This window comes from the organism of the source record quoted next, unplaced genomic scaffold (genome assembly GCF_019419815.1).
Source record: "Pyrus x bretschneideri cultivar Hongxiangsu unplaced genomic scaffold, Pyrus_bretschneideri_v1 Contig48, whole genome shotgun sequence".
Lineage (NCBI taxonomy): Eukaryota > Viridiplantae > Streptophyta > Magnoliopsida > Rosales > Rosaceae > Pyrus > Pyrus x bretschneideri.
The window spans coordinates 737938-755823 of NW_025999785.1; the positions used below are offsets into that span (position 1 = coordinate 737938).

Here is a 17886-nt window from a genome sequence, read left to right on the forward strand (position 1 = left end):
GTTTTCGAGTTGCATAATTTATTTGCTTAACAAGGGAGTTGTCTACTAGCTATCAAGATCGTTTTAGGTAGAACTTGGGGTCGAGTTTTTTACGATAATTTTAGGGTGAACTTTTATGAAAAAAAGTAAGAAAAAAAAATGCTTTAAAATTGATAATAAAGGACGCATGAGAGAAAAACTCTACTCAAATATCAATTATGGCGTTAAAAGAAAGAAGAATGTTTTGTTGGGTTGCTTGAGAAGATTTCAAGCAAATATTATCTTTGGCAAGTTTCATATTAATTTCTTTATTTTATTTTAATTTTAGAATGAATAATCTCTTGGATCTTGTTCTCCTTACATGTTATTTAATTTAGGATTTTAATATTTATGTTCAAAATCCCGCTTTTGGTTTTTCGTCCCGATTTCTGTAATTTGAATTTGATTAACATCCCTGAACTTCTCCTAAGTTTTAAATCTGCTTAAGCCTTTTGGCTTTATTGTAATATACATTCAAGAATTAATCAAATACACCTTTCGATTTTCTTCCAAACTCTGATGAATTACAGAACATCATTCTTTCAAGTTTATGTTTGTATCCCTTGTTAGCTTGAGCCACGTCATTATGACTAATTACCAAACAATTTAGAAATGAATCGGTACGTAAGCCAACTAATTTCTAGCTCATCATATTGTAAAGTTGTTGCTGATCAGTGTAGTACTACTAGAAAACTGCTCATAATGCACAAACTTTATAAGCAAATTCATAATTATGTTGGACATGAAAGTCGAAATCGATCGTGTCCTATGATCAATGACAATGCTAGTAAAGAGGAACAAACCACCTAATGGTAGCTGCATCGTTGCTATTGATATATTACCCGCGGGGAGCACAGCAACCAAGGTGCATATTATCATATAGGAACAAGCGAAGTGTAGCGATTCATATTACCAGAAAAGTTTTGCTAACCGGTCGGCAATAGAGTCACATAGAAAATCATATAGATAAGCCCTTACCTATCAGCGTGCGGATAGATAAGGTGAGCGAAGCGCGAAGATTAAGAAGAAAATTTAGTTTAAACTAGATATTATCGTTTTTACATGTAGTCTAAGATTAGAAGGAGAAAAGATGGATGATCCTGTATGTTTAAAGTATGACAGGTAGTCTGTGCACATAAACTCTGCCTATTGAAATAAAACCCTTCCTCTGTATACAAGATAAGTTATACTATGAATTGAAATGTCCTTAATTTCTAAGTTTCTAACTATAGTTAGTGATCTGGAGTAGGCTACGTGAAGACTAGTCAACAAAAAGAGGCCTAAAATTTGAGAAAAGACACGCATAATTAAACATATAGAACGTCGTAAAGCAAATTAGTATTGCAGCAAGGCTCATAAAATGTCTGGCATTTGTCCATGCTATATATGGTCATCGAACCAAACTATTAATGAAAAGCAGGCTCATTTTGAGAAAAGAAAACTAGAAACTACTCGCTCAATTACACACACACGTGCGCACACACGTGTATGTGTGTGTGTGTGTGTATATATAAGCTCATTTTGAGAAAAGAAAACTAGAAACTACTCGCTCAATTACGCACGCGTGCGCACACACGTGTGTGTGTATGGGGACGGTTCAGTGACACCACATTTTTTACTATGTTAGGCATCGAGAATATACTTTTTTACATTATGAGCTAAAGACTCTTCAATATATATTTTCACATTTTGGTCCACAGATCGAGTATGGAACTAAGTAATCTACTATTAGCAGAAAACAATCACATTTTGGTCCACAGATCGAGTTTAGAACGAGAGCGAAGCGCTTCGGCTTGCCCTAGTTGGGTACTGGCCGGCAGAGCTGTTCACACACTTGGCGGACAAGGCAACCATGGTGGAATGGGGCGGAGAGGTGGTTTACACGAGGGCCAACGGCGAGCACACGGCCATTCAAATGGCTTCGGGTCACTTTGCCGAAGACGGGTTTGGGAAGGCCAGCTATTTCAGAAACCTTGAGATAGTGGACTGGGAAAACAACCTCAACTCGGTCGCGGATGTGTCAACTTCGGCTGAATACACCAAGTGTTACGACATCAAGAGCTCCTACAACAATGAATGGGGCGCTCACTTCTACTCTGGTGGCCCTGGGAGAAATGCAGGATGCCCATGATCACATCATCATCATCATCATCATCATCATCAGTAGTATTGTTAGTCTATTACTCTCGTACAAAGTGACAGTTGTATTTAAATGTAGTATGTGTGAAATAAAAGGACCAGTGGTAAGAATTTTAGTCGAGTTTCCTTAACTATGCTCAATGTAAATTCAATAATCTATTCAATGAAAACTTTCCTCCTACATCATGCCTTTCTCTTCCTACAGTGTGTAAGGTCGGCTCAAAATTTTGCGCATAATCGGGATTGTCACTTTGTATGATTCTTTCAATATTGCGTAGATCAATTAGTAAGTATTCTTCTGGGTTCTTCCAGTTGTTTCTCATATCTGTGTTCAAGTTAGTTACTTCCTTTTTTGGCCTTCTCTCTTTGCTTTAGTGACTAATTAATATTGCATTGTCAGACAAAATTAAATTGATTCCAAAATCTCCATCTTGCCGTTTGATTTATAAACATCCGTCAAATTTTCTTGAACAATCACGTTGGATTCTAAGAAGCCTAATGGACAAATGGTAGGAACTGTTCTTATAAGGTCATATCAGTTCCAGTCAGCCAAAAAACATTGAATTTCTTCATCATCAAACAGCTACAAGAATATTACATTTAATTACATCTTAAAATTTTCAACATTCTCCAGTTTTCTTCCTATTTCTTGGATTCCAATTAGAGCAGGGCTTTGCAAAAAGTCAAATTTTTATTCCATTATTTAAATAATTTCTTGAATGTGAAAACCAACAAATGAACGATGAGCAAAACACGATTTTTTGTTTCGTTCATCAAAAAATATGTTTTCATCAACTTGTTTGTGTTTTTAGGGTTTTGTTGTACAATGGAGAGTAAGAGCAGCTATGAGGGCTCGAATAGTCATTTCATATTAGAGTTGCAAGTTGTTTAGTATTACATTTTTAAGTGGGGTGTTGATAAAATATCCCTATAATTATTCTTATGTATTTTTTCTTCTGTGATCATTGACGAATGTTTTTCTGCAACAGTTAGTTTATGTCACTTCCTAGCCATTTGGTTTAATTGGTTTAAGACATAAATCTTGAAATTTAAACTAATCTAATGATAAATATCAATAAGGGTGCACTCAATTCAAATTGTGATTCTACGCCGAAAAGACAATATATATATATATATATATATGTCTATGAAATTAATTCCCTAATTAGTTAACTCCACAGAGAGATAAATACAAAAGTTTTAGGACCCCTCGGACGGTGGACCATGGTCGTAATGTTTGGCAGCATTGTTCTTCCCAAATATCATATCGGAATTCAATTGCATCCATGATTTGCTGGTGATTTCCTTTGAAAAATTAGATTCGTACATTTGTGTTTAGACTTCGTTTGGATCTAAAATTCCTATGAACTCGTACTTAAGCTGTTTTAATTTGAATCAAGGTGAAATAAGAATAGAAAAACTCTGGTTTAGTATATCTCATAATTCTTGTAGGTTTAGGAATACCTGATCCTTTCGGTAGTTCTCTAACGAAAGGGTTTTGCCTATATATCCAAGAATGCCTCTCAATTTTTTTTTAAAATCCAAGTAACATTATTCAGTACTCCTCCCTTGAGTTCTTTGTTTCAGAAACTACTTAATTAAGAACTCGTGTTTTCTTGAGTTCCAAGGAACTGAAGAACGAGACGAAGATGGCTATGAGTCGTGAAGATCGGGAAAAGATTCACCAGGGTAGTTTTGAGTCATTTAACAGAATTTTGGAAGAGATTAAACAAGTGGCAAAAGACCGGAATGAAGAAATTGATTTGCTGACAAAGAGAGTTTTGTTGGATATTATTCAGTTTGAAAGCAAATCAAAGAAAGGAAAATTGACGAATCATGATGAAGAAAAAGTTGCTTCTACTTCTACTTCTGCTGAGGTTCATGATATTCAAAAAAGCAAAAATCATGGTTTCGGAAGCAACAAAGATCAAGCTGGATATGTAAAAGAGTTAATGAAGAAGAGGCAGAGAGAAACGACTGAAAGAGTGTGCATGAGATCATCTTTATCGATTCCTTCTTCGTCGCTTGACCTGCCTATAGAATTCAAGAACATGATTCACTCTTTGTGTGGTTCTCACGTGAAATTGGTAATACAGAAGAAAATTTTCGCTACTGATTTGAACACTCATCACGACCGTCTCTCAATCCCAGAGAATCAAGTGGTTGATAAGAGATTTCTTAGTAAACAACATGACCAAGAATTGAAGCTTCATGGATTACTGGTGGTGAAAGTAATTGATCATAATTTGAAGGTGCATGATAAATTAGGGTTCACCAAGTGGAAGTCCACAAGTAGCTTTTCGTATGTGTTAAACAGTGGTTGGAAGAAGATTATAGAGAGCCAGAAGAATAAGCTTTTTGTAAAGGATACAATTCAGGTGTGGTCTTTTCGAGTTAATATCGACAAGGAGAATCCTATCTATCGTGAACGTCTCTGCTTCGCAATTGTTAAGCTTAAAGGAGAGGGGAAAGAAGAGGATGATGGTAGTGCTGATGGCCAGGAATTTACTGAACCGTCGACGACCAGGAAGAGGCAGGAAGCTATTGAGTCAGAGTTTGGAGTCATGGAAGATGTCGGGAATCTCAAATTTAGGATCACAGTTGGCATCACCCGCAAAGATTAACGAGAGTACTGTTTCTGTATGTATAGATTGAAAAACTATTAGGGCTATATACTAATGTGTTTGTATTGTCCTTCGACCGGGAAACGCTGCAGGCGTCAAGAAAGCCCTGCTATTCCACCTGAATGTTATAGTTGTGGAGTGAGAGGTCTCCACCTGACTCGTGACTGCCCGGAGAAGTGCATCTTTGCCTAGGACGTCGGCGTCGTCAAGTCATCCACAGTGGTTCCTTACTTTCCCTGTGTTTTCTTGATCTGAGCAGCTTCAGCTTCAGCACTAGCTAGTACTTGTCTGTTCATATGTCATGTGAGTCTATCTTTGAATAAGCAACGTCGTTATTCATGGCTGGCGGATGGATAGATTACTTGTTTGTTGTTGTTTCTCCTCAACGTGTGATTAATTCTCTTTTTTTAGCAATTAATTAGTTAGCAACAGTATATATAGGGTAACATTGGCTTAATCTCCATGCTTAAGTTAAGAAAATTGAATTGATGAATAACAATCTTTTGCAATGCTCAAAACCGTGAAGGTATGGTGAACGAGGTTAACATTGACGTTGAGCCTTCAGAATCAGCCACACTGAATGATGCACCGTGTGAAATATGTCTGAAGGGTTCAAAATGCCTTCTTTTACTATGCAACAACATTCAGTATCGTCTTGATTTTGGGTATTCTTTTGGGTTGGGTGGAATTTGTATCGAAAACTTGCTCTAATCACGAACATTCATCAACTTATGGTATTGCATAGTAGTCGGAAATTAGTAAAGGCCAAACGATCATGACCTTGGTCCCTATAGTTTGGCCCAAGTTCAACTTTTGTCCTTCTAGCTTCTATCGTCGCCTTGTAGTTTGCTAATTGTTGCAATCTAAGAACAATAACTTAATTCGGGCGATATCTTGGACAAACCGGTACATGATCCCCAAAACGATGTAAAAGTAAACAACAATCAGCATTAACACAAAAGAAGAGATCTCAATACTCTTGAGTTAATTACATGATACAGTTGTTTTGTTAACAAAAATCTTCTTATGCCCTTCTTGAGATTGCAGATCGATCAACTTTTGCATATCCTGAGAGAGGTAAAGGCAGAACAGAGGGACAGAACACGAGGAAGCTCACTTCTCGTTTGGTGACTTTAGTTGTCTTCCGAGTAAGAGAAGTCCGATGGTAGTAAAAGCAGACAATATCGCTGAGGAATAGCAGATAGTAAGCAGAGCGCCCCTCAAAGACTGCATTCAAAGATTTTCATATGTTAGTATGCAGCACTATGTTATAAGTTATAACAAAAAACAACGGCTACAAGTATGGGCCGGATTATTTTTGAGCACCTTAGCCAGCATCAAAGCATTGTCATTTGCGTACTGCAATGAACTCTCCGGGATGTTTTGGATACCCTGTGCTAGCTCCCATGAAAGAATCCTGCATTTGAAATTTCAACGGAAAGTATAGGAAATCTCGATTATACATCATAGTTACAACACAAAGTAGGAAGGAGAAGTTAAAATTTGAAATAGGCAAGTATATTTACCCAAAAGCAAAGCTGATTACGGCCCCTATGGTGGCTTTATCTGATGTTAGCTCGAGCTGAAGTTCTCCAAACTGCAGTTGGCAACGACATTAATACACCATTGGCTATAGAATGAATGTCTTCCCTGTTACTTGCAACAAGTGCAGTGTCATTGTCTACCTTCAGCATCCTGCTTTCCGTCTTTGGTTCATCAGTGACTGTCGATGTTGAACTTTCAGACAGAAGCTTTCCGGTTGTAATCATTACTTTTGCAATCTATAAGGGTTGAATAGAATCCAAAAATACAGCGAGCTTAGAGACGAATGAAACCTAGTTATGAATTCTGAAGATAATACGCTAGACAATTGCTCCATCAAAATCTTAAGTACTTGGATTTCCACAAAGAAGAAAAGTGAAACTAATCTTTTCTGGCACAGCTAAATATACTATTTGAACATCCTATAAATATCGTCTAAAAGCTGGCAAGGAAAGTGGCATGTTGTAACTCTTAGCCTGTAGCTCTTTCCATAAAAAGTACCCTAAGTCAGATAAGTTATCTTCTAGTACTAATGCCTGCTATAACTAAACAGTCGTATGTTGGCAATGGGGTTAAATGCTAAGTGTCATATGTTGAATGTTGACATATCTCGTCCAACACAGTAATGCTCATGAGTTTGATTTGAAGCAAATAGTTCCAAATGCTATTAACAAACTTTATGAAACAATTTTGACATTTGGAGTAAAGAAGCATGAGAACAATAGTAACGAAAACTCAATAAAACCAGTCTAAGCAAACAAATAAACACAAACTACTAGATCTATCTTTCTATCTGTCTATCCATCTTTGTTCTTTTGAAAGATTATTTAGTCCGCCACAATATCTATCTCTTGTCCAAGTAATAAAACATACCTTTTGCAGTTCACCTTGGCCATACTGTCCCATGGACTGAAATCTTCTTCCGGCAGAAACCAAACGCTTTCCAAATGCTATAATAACAGATATAAGCTCTTGAATCAAACTCCTGAGAAGATATTTTAAGCATCAATTTCATATAACTCTGTTCTTGCCTGATTTGGCATTGCCTGTCATAGACTCCTCCAACCCAGGGAGCTTGCTAGCTAAAGCATGGGAAGTTGATGTATCGGCCTGTTCCCATGCACGAGAGAGATTTAACAATGTCTCTCCTAACTCTTGACCACACTGCAAAAAGAGTAAATTCAAAGACCGTAACTTAATTAGCCAGTAATTTTGATAGCTTACCTATAAAATTTGAATCGTTTGGTGGAATACATGAGAGGCATGACATGGATAATGTGTGATTCTTTCACATCCCGTTTCGTTATAATAAACATTTGAGTCATTGATGCATACACCATTCTTACCAAAAAGAGTTGAAACTTGGGTGAAATTTTGGAAACGGAACACTAGGGATGTTCATACTAAGAATGTAATCAAATTTCAAATCAGAATGCCGAAGCAGAGGCTTAAAAATAACTAACCTCGTCGATAACCCTTCCATTTGAAAGATCAAATGCTGCATCATTCAACTTCACACATACCAAAAACAAAATTTCAAAAATTGTCAGCTCAAATTCTAAAGCCACGTTCTATATCGAATTCAACAACTGGGTAATTCACACAGATTGAAAAAAAAGCCCACTTACATCGAGCCGGAGATCGTTAGGAAGCTGCGCAAAGTAGTCCGGTGGAAGGTCAAAGCTGTCCTGCACAGTAAAAAAAAAAAATTGAAAAAAAAAAAAATCACACTTTAATAAATTACATATAAATTAAGCAACGCCAATAATTAAAGGTTCAAAATTTGACGTAAAGGATCAAATTCGAAATGGGAAATGGATGCTTACGGCTAATTCTTGGAGGAAAGATTGAAAATTTGGACCGTTGGTTTGGAAAGATTTGGGGGAGTCTGATTCTGCGAGGGAGAATGAGGCGGTGAGGGATTTGACTGGGAGGGTTTTGAGGAAATTGGAGGGTTTTAAGGAGGAAGAAGAAGAATAAGAAGGGATATGGTGGGGATTACGGAGAAAGAGGAGGGTTGAAGAGGAAGAGACATTGGAGAGAGGTTGAAGGAAGGCAAGAGAAGAAGCCATTTTAGAGGAAGAGGTGTATCATGTAAGCTGCTCAGTTTTAGCCACTGAAAATTTGGCAGTTATTTGGAAGTTGGGTTTTTCTGCTTTTCCCCCTCTTTTGGCGGGGACATGGCCTGATGATGATTTCCATCGTTTATTTTAGACCACTAACGTGACAGTTGATGATTTATATTTTAATGATTAAAAAAATTATCTAACCATTAATCGTCACATTATGTAATTTATTAAAGAAAGATCTAGAAATTTGGTCTTTTTAGTATTACTTGCTAAAAAAATATCACTAAGTTCGAGTGTTATGATGAACATAATTTATGGCCAATATATATATATATATTTTTTTTTTGGTGCTATAATATCTTAACTCAATCACACATAAACTAGTACGTTAAAACACATCGTAATGTGCAATTGGACTAAAATACCACAATAAGGTTAAGCATTTGAATTGATAAATTGAACCAGATCGAGTTGTGTAGTATCAACTGATATATTGAATAATCGATCGAAACGAGTGAACCAAACTGGTTATTTTATTCAAATAACGACCTTAGCCCAAACTAGAGTTGGGCTCTAGAAAACTCAACCCAAGGCCCATACATAAATGGCCTATGTCTCCCCGAAAAAAACTTAAGCCCGGGCCCAAGAGCTGCTGTGAAACAAACGCGTAATGAGGGGCTGATAGCCTGGTTGAAAGAGCGAGCTGCTGGAGAGAGTGAGAAGATCTGAAAGTTGTTTGGTAAGAAGAGCTTCTAAAATACTTTTCAACTTTCAATCCTTTATTTGATGAATTTCTGTTTTTATTTTTATGTGGTTAGTTTGTTATAGATACCTTGACTTTCTCAATCCGACATTCTCGGCTCTTATTTTCTTCTTATAATGTTATATGATGATCGAAATCGTTTCCTTTTCTAATTCACTTTATAAACATTAAATTTGCAAAAAAATCAATCAAATAAGAAATTGTTTAACCATTCAATTAACTTGTCAAAATTTCAGTTTCAGTTGAATAACATAGTTTGTTTATTTATTGAATAATGGTTAAATTACTAAATGATTTCGAATTTGGTTGATTTTTTACATAGTTGATCCGTAAAGGGCGACCTAGAAAATATACAAGGTTGTTACCATTCATTATAGTCGTTTGGTCTAAATGCGCCGATCCGTATTCATTGTCATTGTCAATTGTCAAGTCTTCCAAGGAAACTTGTAAGTAATTTCATTCGAACACCATATAGTGCGATTAATTGGTGAAATCTCCCATTTGGACTTGGAAGAAAATGTGGTGCAGTTTCTGGATTGACCTGTCAAAATCCCAGGACAATTAGACGTCTCTCCCTATGAAATTGAAACAACCATGGTTCAGCACAATTAATTCAAATGATTGTGGCCCCTCCATTGTTCCGAAATTGGTTTTGAGTTGAATTCTTACATTTTATTATGGTAAACGAGCTATTTATGCGTTGGCCACATGCCTTCCCACATTCTCCGATATGTGTTGTTCATGTGTGATGCCACATGTGAGTTAGGGGAAAGGGAGTTGGGTTGGATTCGGTCTTCTATCCATTGTTAATTAATTTTGGGTTGGATTCTCATGTTCTAATAATCATTCTAACCAAAAACAAGATACGAGTGATTATTTACTAACTACTGGTTACTAAAACCTTATTGAAAAGCACTTACAATACTAATTTTCACGCTACTTTTACAAGGGGTGGTGTTATCCAAACATATCTCTCAATTTTCAGTCGTTGGATCAAATGAATTAAAGAAGATCTATAACAACCCGTCTCGGGATTTACGGAAGAAAAAGGGTATTTTTGTATTTTCACTAAGTTTGGGGGATACTTTCTTTTTTAAAATTGTTTTTGGGTCTTAAATGGTGTGCCCAAGGGGCCCACCTCTGTTTTGTGTCCCTGGTCTCTCTCCTCTCTGTTTTCCCCCGAGTCAACCTCTTTTCTCTCTCCCTCATCTTTTTCTCGGCTCTCTTTGCAACTCTCTTTTGTCCTAGAGGACCAACCCACACACACCCGTGCCCACACCCCATCAACGACGATAGCATCAGCATCATCACCACGTTAGCTCTTTCTCCCTCTTCGTCTCTGTGGAGCACAGAGAAACTCCGACGAGTTCCTCGTCCTTCTGTTTTCGGTAAGCCTCAAAACACTCCAAATGCTTCTTTTTTCATCCCTATAGTTCTGTTCTGACCCCGTGGTTGTGTTTTGGACGTCAAACCACGAAGAAACGCGTCAGGGAAACTTCCCCAGATTTCCCTCGAGAAACCGACGGCTTTCAAGGCAATTTTCGGCCAAACCAAGGAGAGTTGGCCAGCGTGCAAGGTATCAATCTCTTCGTCTCGCCGAGTACTACAACTTTCCTTTTTGTTTCACCCAATTTCATGGAATATTGAAGAAGTTATATCCATTTGAATCTTACCCAGTTTACGACGACCTCAGTGACTTTTGAGGTGTTTTTCAGCCAAACCACGACGAGTTAGATGTCGTGCGAGGTACCATTCTCTTCGTCTCTTCGAGAACGATTTCCATTTTTGAATCACTGAATTTCGTTGATTATTGACAAAGTTATGGATGTTCAAAGTTTGTCTAAATTCCGGCCGAATTCTGGCCTTCTTTTCCGGCATGAAACCTAGCCTAAGAAACCTCCCAGGCCTTCGGGCCATTCCTACCAAGCCCAAAACCTTGGGCAGCCCAACCCAGCCCTATTATTTTTTTGTTTGGTTAATTTAAAGGCCTTTGGGCCGTTTCCTTTAGGGCCTTCGACCCGTTAACCCTAAACCCATTTATTTAAACCCTAAAATCCATTAGACCCAAACCCTTTAGGCCTAACATGGATCCAACCCTAAGCCCAAGACCTTTTGACTTGTTTTGACTATTTAACCCGTTGACCGACCCGGTCTAACCATTGACTCGGTCAACGGTCATCGTTGACTTTGACTTTGACCGTCAACGATCAACGTTGACTTTTTGGGTTTTCGTTCGAGACCCTTCCTAGGCTAATTTCGACGTCCTGAACCCGTTTCCGATGTCCGTTTTCCAAAAATAAGTTGTTTGAGTAGGGTTTGACTAATTGTACCCTTTTTGTACTTAGGGGTAATTAATTGTGGCGTTTCCGTCTTCGCTAGTTGTGTGGCTCTTCAGCAGCTAAGTATTGTGAGTGGACCCCTTCTAAAAATGTATGTTTTGATAGTAGAAATGCATACATGAAAAGCATGATTTGATGTTTTATGAAACGTTTTATGAGATAACATGCTTACTGAGGCTAGTTTAAATTATTACTATTTTTCCTACAACTCGTGTTCTTATAGAATATCCGATGGATGACGATATGATATTTAAAACATGTTTAGAACACCTCTTTATAGTATAGATAATGGATGACTTTATACAATGAAGTTGCTTTTCAATATATGTATGTTCATTGGTTTTGTACTTACCTACTGGTCCTTTTCGCTACGGGACGTAGGGATAGATCCGGTCCGTCCCGAGCGGCGGTTTGGTGTTGGCATAGGGTCTTAAGTGTGTTTTATCTGGCTATTTAGCATAGGGAAGGGGAGCTGGCATGGGGCCTGGAGTGTCTTTTCCTCTGACTATCTGCTCAGAGACGGGGAGCCGACATGGGGCTTGGGGGTTATCGGACATTCACTAGTGATTATTATATATACAGTTATGACTTGAGACATTGCACGACATGCTAGGTTTCGGAAAACCTATGTTTCTCATGATATATATGTGTTTTCATAAAACCTGGGGGTTATTACGTTGATAACTGTTTTATTATATTTATATATATATATATATATATATATATATATATCAACTTGGTCCACTTATGTTTGTTTTGCGCCTCCTTCAGGACTTAGAATTGAGACATACAATCCCAACGTCCAGGCACTTCCACATCGGTATCTTTGAGTCCTCTCGGTGTAGGATCCATTCTTTTATTCATTCAATTTTATATTATTTCCTTTAGTGTTCTAGTTAGTTGTATGCTCTGAACACGTTCCTTAAATGCATAATCATTATTCTTTTATATTTATAAGCCATATCTATCCCTCGTTTTCAGCATTTGCACTCAATAAATGGCTTTCGTCACCCTCGAGTGTCGGCCAGCATGTGTCTATCCTGGTATTCAGGGAATATTGGGATCGGGGTGTGTCAAGATCAAGAAACAAAAATTAACAGAAGTATGTGGAAGGTATAAAAGAATGTGTGGACAGCACCACCCTTTTACAAATATGCAGGACAACTGATTAGTATGAGTCTAGTAAACTTGACAGTGTTGTTCTCGGTTTATCTGTCTCACTAATTTTGGAAGCAAATCGGTTTATTTCTATATGTCGTTTGGTCTAAATGCACCTATCAATCATCATTGTCATTGAATGGTCAAAGTCTTCCAAGGAAACTTGCAAGTAATTTACATCCAAACTCCATAGCTTGAGTAATGGTGAATTAGTGCGTAATATATATACTAGCCTTCATGCATGCACTGGATTTGTTTCTCCATGTCGTTTGGTCTAAATGCACCTATCAATCATCAATATCATTGAATGGTCAAAGTCTTCCAAGGAAACTTGCTAGTAATTTACATCCAAACTCCGTAGATTGATTAATGGTGAATTAGTGCATATTATATATACTAGCCTTCCTGCATGCACTAGATTTGTTTCTCTATGTCGTTTGGTCTTAAAATGCACCTATCAATCATCATCGTCATTGAATGGTCGAAGTCTTCCAAGGAAACTTGCAAGTATACATAGTTGATCTTTTACATAGTTTATCATTGTCATTGAATAATGGTTAAATTACTAAATGATTTTGAATTTGGTTGATCCTTTACATAGTTGATCCATAAAGGGTGACGTAGAAAATATACAATTCGGATCATTCGGCAACATTAAAAAATGAAAAGGAGATCCGAGAACAATCAAATGAGAAGGTTGTTACCATTCATTATAGTCGTTTGGTCTAAATGCATCTTTTACATGGTTGATCCATAAAGGGTGATGTAGAAAATATACAATTCGGATCATTCGGCAACATTAAAAAATGAAAAGGAGATCCGAGAACAATCAAATGAGAAGGTTGTTACCATTCATTATAGTCGTTTGGTCTAAATGCGCCTATCCGTATTCATTGTCATCGTCAATTGTCAAGTCTTCCAAGGAAACTTGTAAGTAATTTCATTCGAACACCATATAGTACGATTAATTGGTGAAATCTCCCATTTGGACTTGGAAGAAAAGGTGGTGCAGTTTCTGGATTGACCTGTCAAAATCCCAGGACAATTAGACGTCTCTCCCTATGAAATTGAAACAACCATGGTTTCATTACAATTAATTCAAATGATTGTGGTCTCCATTGTTCCGAAATTGGTTTTGAGTTGAATTCTTACATTGTATTATGGTAAACGAGCTATTTATGTGTTAGCCACATGCCTTCCCACATTCCCCGATATGTGTTGTTCATGTGTGACGCCACACGTGAGTTAGGGGAAAGGGGGTTGGGTTGGATTTGTTAATTTTGGGTTGGATTCTCATGTTCTAATAATCATTCTAACCAAAAACATGATACAAGTGATTATTTACTAACTACTAGTTACTAAAACCTTATTGAAAAGCACTTACAATACTAATTTTCATGCTACTTTTACAAAGGGTGGTGTTATCCAAACATCTCTCTCAATTTTCAGTCGTTGGATCAAATGAATTAAAGAAGATCAAGAAACAAAAATAACAGAAGTATGTGGAAGGTAAAAAAGAATGTGTGGACATCACCACCCTTTTACAAATATGCAGGACACAACTGATTAGTATGAGTCTAGTTAACTTGACAGTGTTGTTCTCGGTTTATCTGTCTCACTAATTTTGGAAGCAAATCGGTTTATTTCTCTATGTCGTTTGGTCTAAATGCACCTATCAATCATCATTGTCATTGAATGGTCAAAGTCTTCCAAGGAAACTTGCAAGTAATTTACATCCAAACTCCATAGCTTGAGTAATGGTGAATTAGTGCGTAATATATATACTAGCCTTCATGCATGCACTGGATTTGTTTGTCCATGTCATTTGGTCTAAATGCACCTATCAATCATCATTGTCATTGAATGGTCAAAGTCTTCCAAGGAAACTTGCAAGTAATTTACATCTAAACTCCGTAGATTGATTAATGGTGAATTAGTGCATATTATATATACTAGCCTTCTTGGATGCACTAGATTTGTTTCTCTATGTCGTTTGGTCTAAAAATGCACCTATCAATCATCATTGTCATTGAATGGTCGAAGTCTTCCAAGGAAACTTGCAAGTAATTTACATCCAAACTCCATAGCTTGAGTAATGGTGAATTAGTGCATAATACAGATACTAGCCTTCATGCACGCATTGGGCCTAACGATCATGTCGTTGCACGTGAGAGAAAAAAGAGGGGTGATGTGTTACGGGGCAAGGAGCGGGGTTGTTGGGAGCGTGAATCTCAAATCGGGATATTAAAGGGGTGTATCAGTTAGTATTTAGAAGGATTTTAAAGAGTTTAATAAAAATAATTTATTTGATAAACTTCTGTTAAAAATTGACTTAAAAATTACAAAATTCGGATAAATCGGTAACATTAAAAAATGAAAAGGAGAGTCGAGATCATTCAAATGAAAAGGCGGACACCATTCATTATAATCGTTGGGTCTAAATGCGCCAATCAGTATTCATTGTCAATGGTCAAGTCTTCCAAGGAAACTTGTAAGTAATTTCATTCGAACTTCGTAGGGTGATTAATTGGTGAAGTCTCCCATTTGGACATGGCAGAAATTGTGGTGCAGTTTTTGGATTGACCTGCCAAAATCCCAGGACCATTAGGCGTGTTGTCTCTCACTATGAGAAACCACATGTGTTCAACACAATTAATTTAAATGATTGTGGCCCCCTCCATTGTTCCAAAATTGGTTTTGAGTTGACTGCCTACATTGTATTATGGTAAACGAGTATTCATGGGTTGGCCACATACGTTTTCACGTTCTTCGATATGTATTGTTCATGTGTTGCCACACGTTTGTTTGAGAGGGGGGGAACTTCACACAACATTTGAAATGATCCGGGTTTTCCATCTGTTTTCAATTAGTTTTGGATTGGATTCACATGTTCTAATAATCATTCTAACGAAAAACATGATACACGTGATTATTTACTAACTTAATTGAAAAGCACTTACAATACTCATTTTCGTGCTACTTTTACAAATATGCATGGCACTACTGATTAGTGTGACAAGTTAACTTGACATTGTTGTGCTTGGTTGATCTGTCTGAGTACTTGTGGAAGCAAATGGATTTGGTGGCATCATCAAGTTTTCAAGGCCTCCTTCGAGCATTCTAACAACCGCTTTCATGGAAGGGCGATTCACCGGGTACCACTGGATGCACCAAAGTGCCACAATCACTAGTTTCTTAGCAATCTGAGCATCATCATCGGTATCTAGCTTCAAATCCAAAGCTTCTCCTTGAACTAGACGGTTGTAAACCAATTCAGGAAAGTAGACCTCATTGTTGCCAGATGTAAGAGCAGGTTGTTTTTTGGCTCCAACAATTTCAAACACTAGCATCCCAAAACTATAGACATCTGATTTGTAGGACACCCTCCCGAAGTTCCCATTAAACACTTCTGGTGCAATGTACCCTACTGTGCCTCTGGCAGCCGTCATGGATGTGATACTGTCTCCCTTGGAACAGAGTTTAGCCAGACCAAAATCCGAGACCTTGGGATTGAAGTCATGGTCTAACAGTATGTTACGCGGCTTTATGTCAAAGTGGAGGATCCTCTGGGCACACCCTTGGTGAAGATACTCGATTCCCTTTGCTATACCAGTGACGATGTTGTGAATTTTCTCCCAATCTAGTGGGTTCTTGTTGGGTTCCGTAGTAGAGATAAACTTCTCTAGAGACCCGTTCGGCATGAGCTCATAAATGACAGCACGCTTGCCTCCTCCTGCAGAAAACCCAAGCAGACGAACCACGTTAACATGGTGAATCCTGCCAATTGTTCCCACTTCATTAATAAAATCTTCCCCCCTTCCTTTAGAATCATTGAGGACTTTTATGGCAACCGGAACTCCATTTGGAAGCTCTCCACTGTAAACACTTCCAAAACTTCCTTCGCCTAACTTCTTCTTGAATCCGTTTGTCATCCTCTTTATATCACCATGTGTGTATCTTGTTGGTACATGAGATTTGTGATCTTTTAGGAACCTCTCAATCTCGATTTCATTCTCCTTTTCCTCTATCCCTTTTGATTTTTTTACATGGTAGAGGATGGCTGCTGCCGTCAACGATAGGAGAACAAAACAAGCTATGCTTACTCCTATGATAATAGATCCAGTTGATACACCTAAAGTTGAAGTAGGAGAAAACAAATTTAGTTAAAAGTACATAGTTATTTTGCTTTTCTAGTTTTTCAAAGAGCAACACTTGGACAATTAGCTTGGACTATTACCCGGGTCCAAGTTCAGGACTGCTTCAACGCTGTCAGAAGTATAACACTGCATTTGATTTGTGTCGGTATTGATATCGCAGTCTTCACTGCAGTTTTGACATGCTGGGATAGGGATAGACAATGAGGTAAATCGCAGATAATATGAATCCTTCCATTGCAGGAATAAAACCTTGCCCAATTCACAGTTTTGCATAGAACCGTCCACATTTCGTATTGGAAGATCAAGCTGTCTCAGAAGAGTGCAAGTAGACACCGGCAGTTTATCTACAGTAGTAGTCTGTAGAGCAGCTAGAACTTGATGATTCCCCGGGACGCTTAGACATTTAATCGGCATGAAGTACGGACGGGAGCTCTCTGTGCTAGAACTTTGTGCTGTGCTACAATTTAAAAGTGTTACGCTCAATAAATCTGGATAATATTCGAGATCAAAACCGCAACTGTCGTAAAACACAAAATTGCGTACTGGTTGAAAGAGTGAGTATATGGAGATGGTAAAATTAAGAAGGTGTTTCGGGAGGCAACCATCCGCATCGTAGACCTGAAACTGATTTTTTTGGTAATCAATAGATTGTATAGGAAAGGGTGCCGAAGACGGCGAGAGCTTGATCATGGTCATATTTTGTGAGCAGAAAACTTCAAACTCTGGATGGCCACAGTAAGGAGGATGGTGTTTTAGACGGAATGGAAACCGGATAACTGGACCATCAGGCCTACACCTTGTAACCGGGCAGTCATGAGGATCAGCTGCTCTGCTGGGTACAATCATGGCCATTGGGAAGACAATTATAAGCAAGAAAAATAGTGGCAGAAGCAGAGTATCCATCTCCAGTCACCAACTCTCCGATCTTTATTTCATCAATATTCGATGAAATATATTTCGGAGACTGCATCCATGTCTGCTCGGATTACTGTTTTGCCTAATCACTTGACTTGGTGGGTCAACACATCACCATCATCAATGACTTTTGGCTCCAATTGTCATCATCCTGGTGTTACT

The 17886-nt window shown here is 37.9% G+C and overlaps 3 protein-coding genes across 3 annotated transcripts; 1 reads left to right on the forward strand and 2 right to left on the reverse strand.

Annotated features, from left to right (window-relative positions):
• Positions 1-3806: 3806 nt before the first annotated feature.
• Positions 3807-4781, forward strand: LOC125469987. Its single transcript, XM_048568299.1, has one exon. It carries the CDS (start codon positions 3807-3809, stop codon positions 4779-4781), a length of 975 nt encoding a protein of 324 aa, XP_048424256.1.
• A 928-nt stretch (positions 4782-5709) lies between these two features.
• Positions 5710-8482, reverse strand: LOC103968115. The gene is made up of 9 exons (XM_009381453.3): positions 8150-8482; positions 7952-8011; positions 7787-7834; positions 7355-7487; positions 7197-7273; positions 6467-6562; positions 6308-6378; positions 6108-6198; positions 5710-6008 (listed from the first exon to the last, which is right to left on the reverse strand). The coding sequence occupies exons 1-9, from the start codon at positions 8393-8395 to the stop codon at positions 5895-5897; spliced, it is 936 nt and encodes a 311-aa protein (XP_009379728.2). The 5' UTR covers positions 8396-8482; the 3' UTR covers positions 5710-5894.
• Positions 8483-15484: 7002 nt separating this feature from the next.
• On the reverse strand, positions 15485-17794 carry LOC125470056 (rust resistance kinase Lr10-like). The gene is made up of 2 exons (XM_048568474.1): positions 16890-17794; positions 15485-16784 (listed from the first exon to the last, which is right to left on the reverse strand). The coding sequence occupies exons 1-2, from the start codon at positions 17710-17712 to the stop codon at positions 15673-15675; spliced, it is 1935 nt and encodes a 644-aa protein (XP_048424431.1). The 5' UTR covers positions 17713-17794; the 3' UTR covers positions 15485-15672.
• Between the last annotated feature and the right edge of the window lie 92 nt (positions 17795-17886).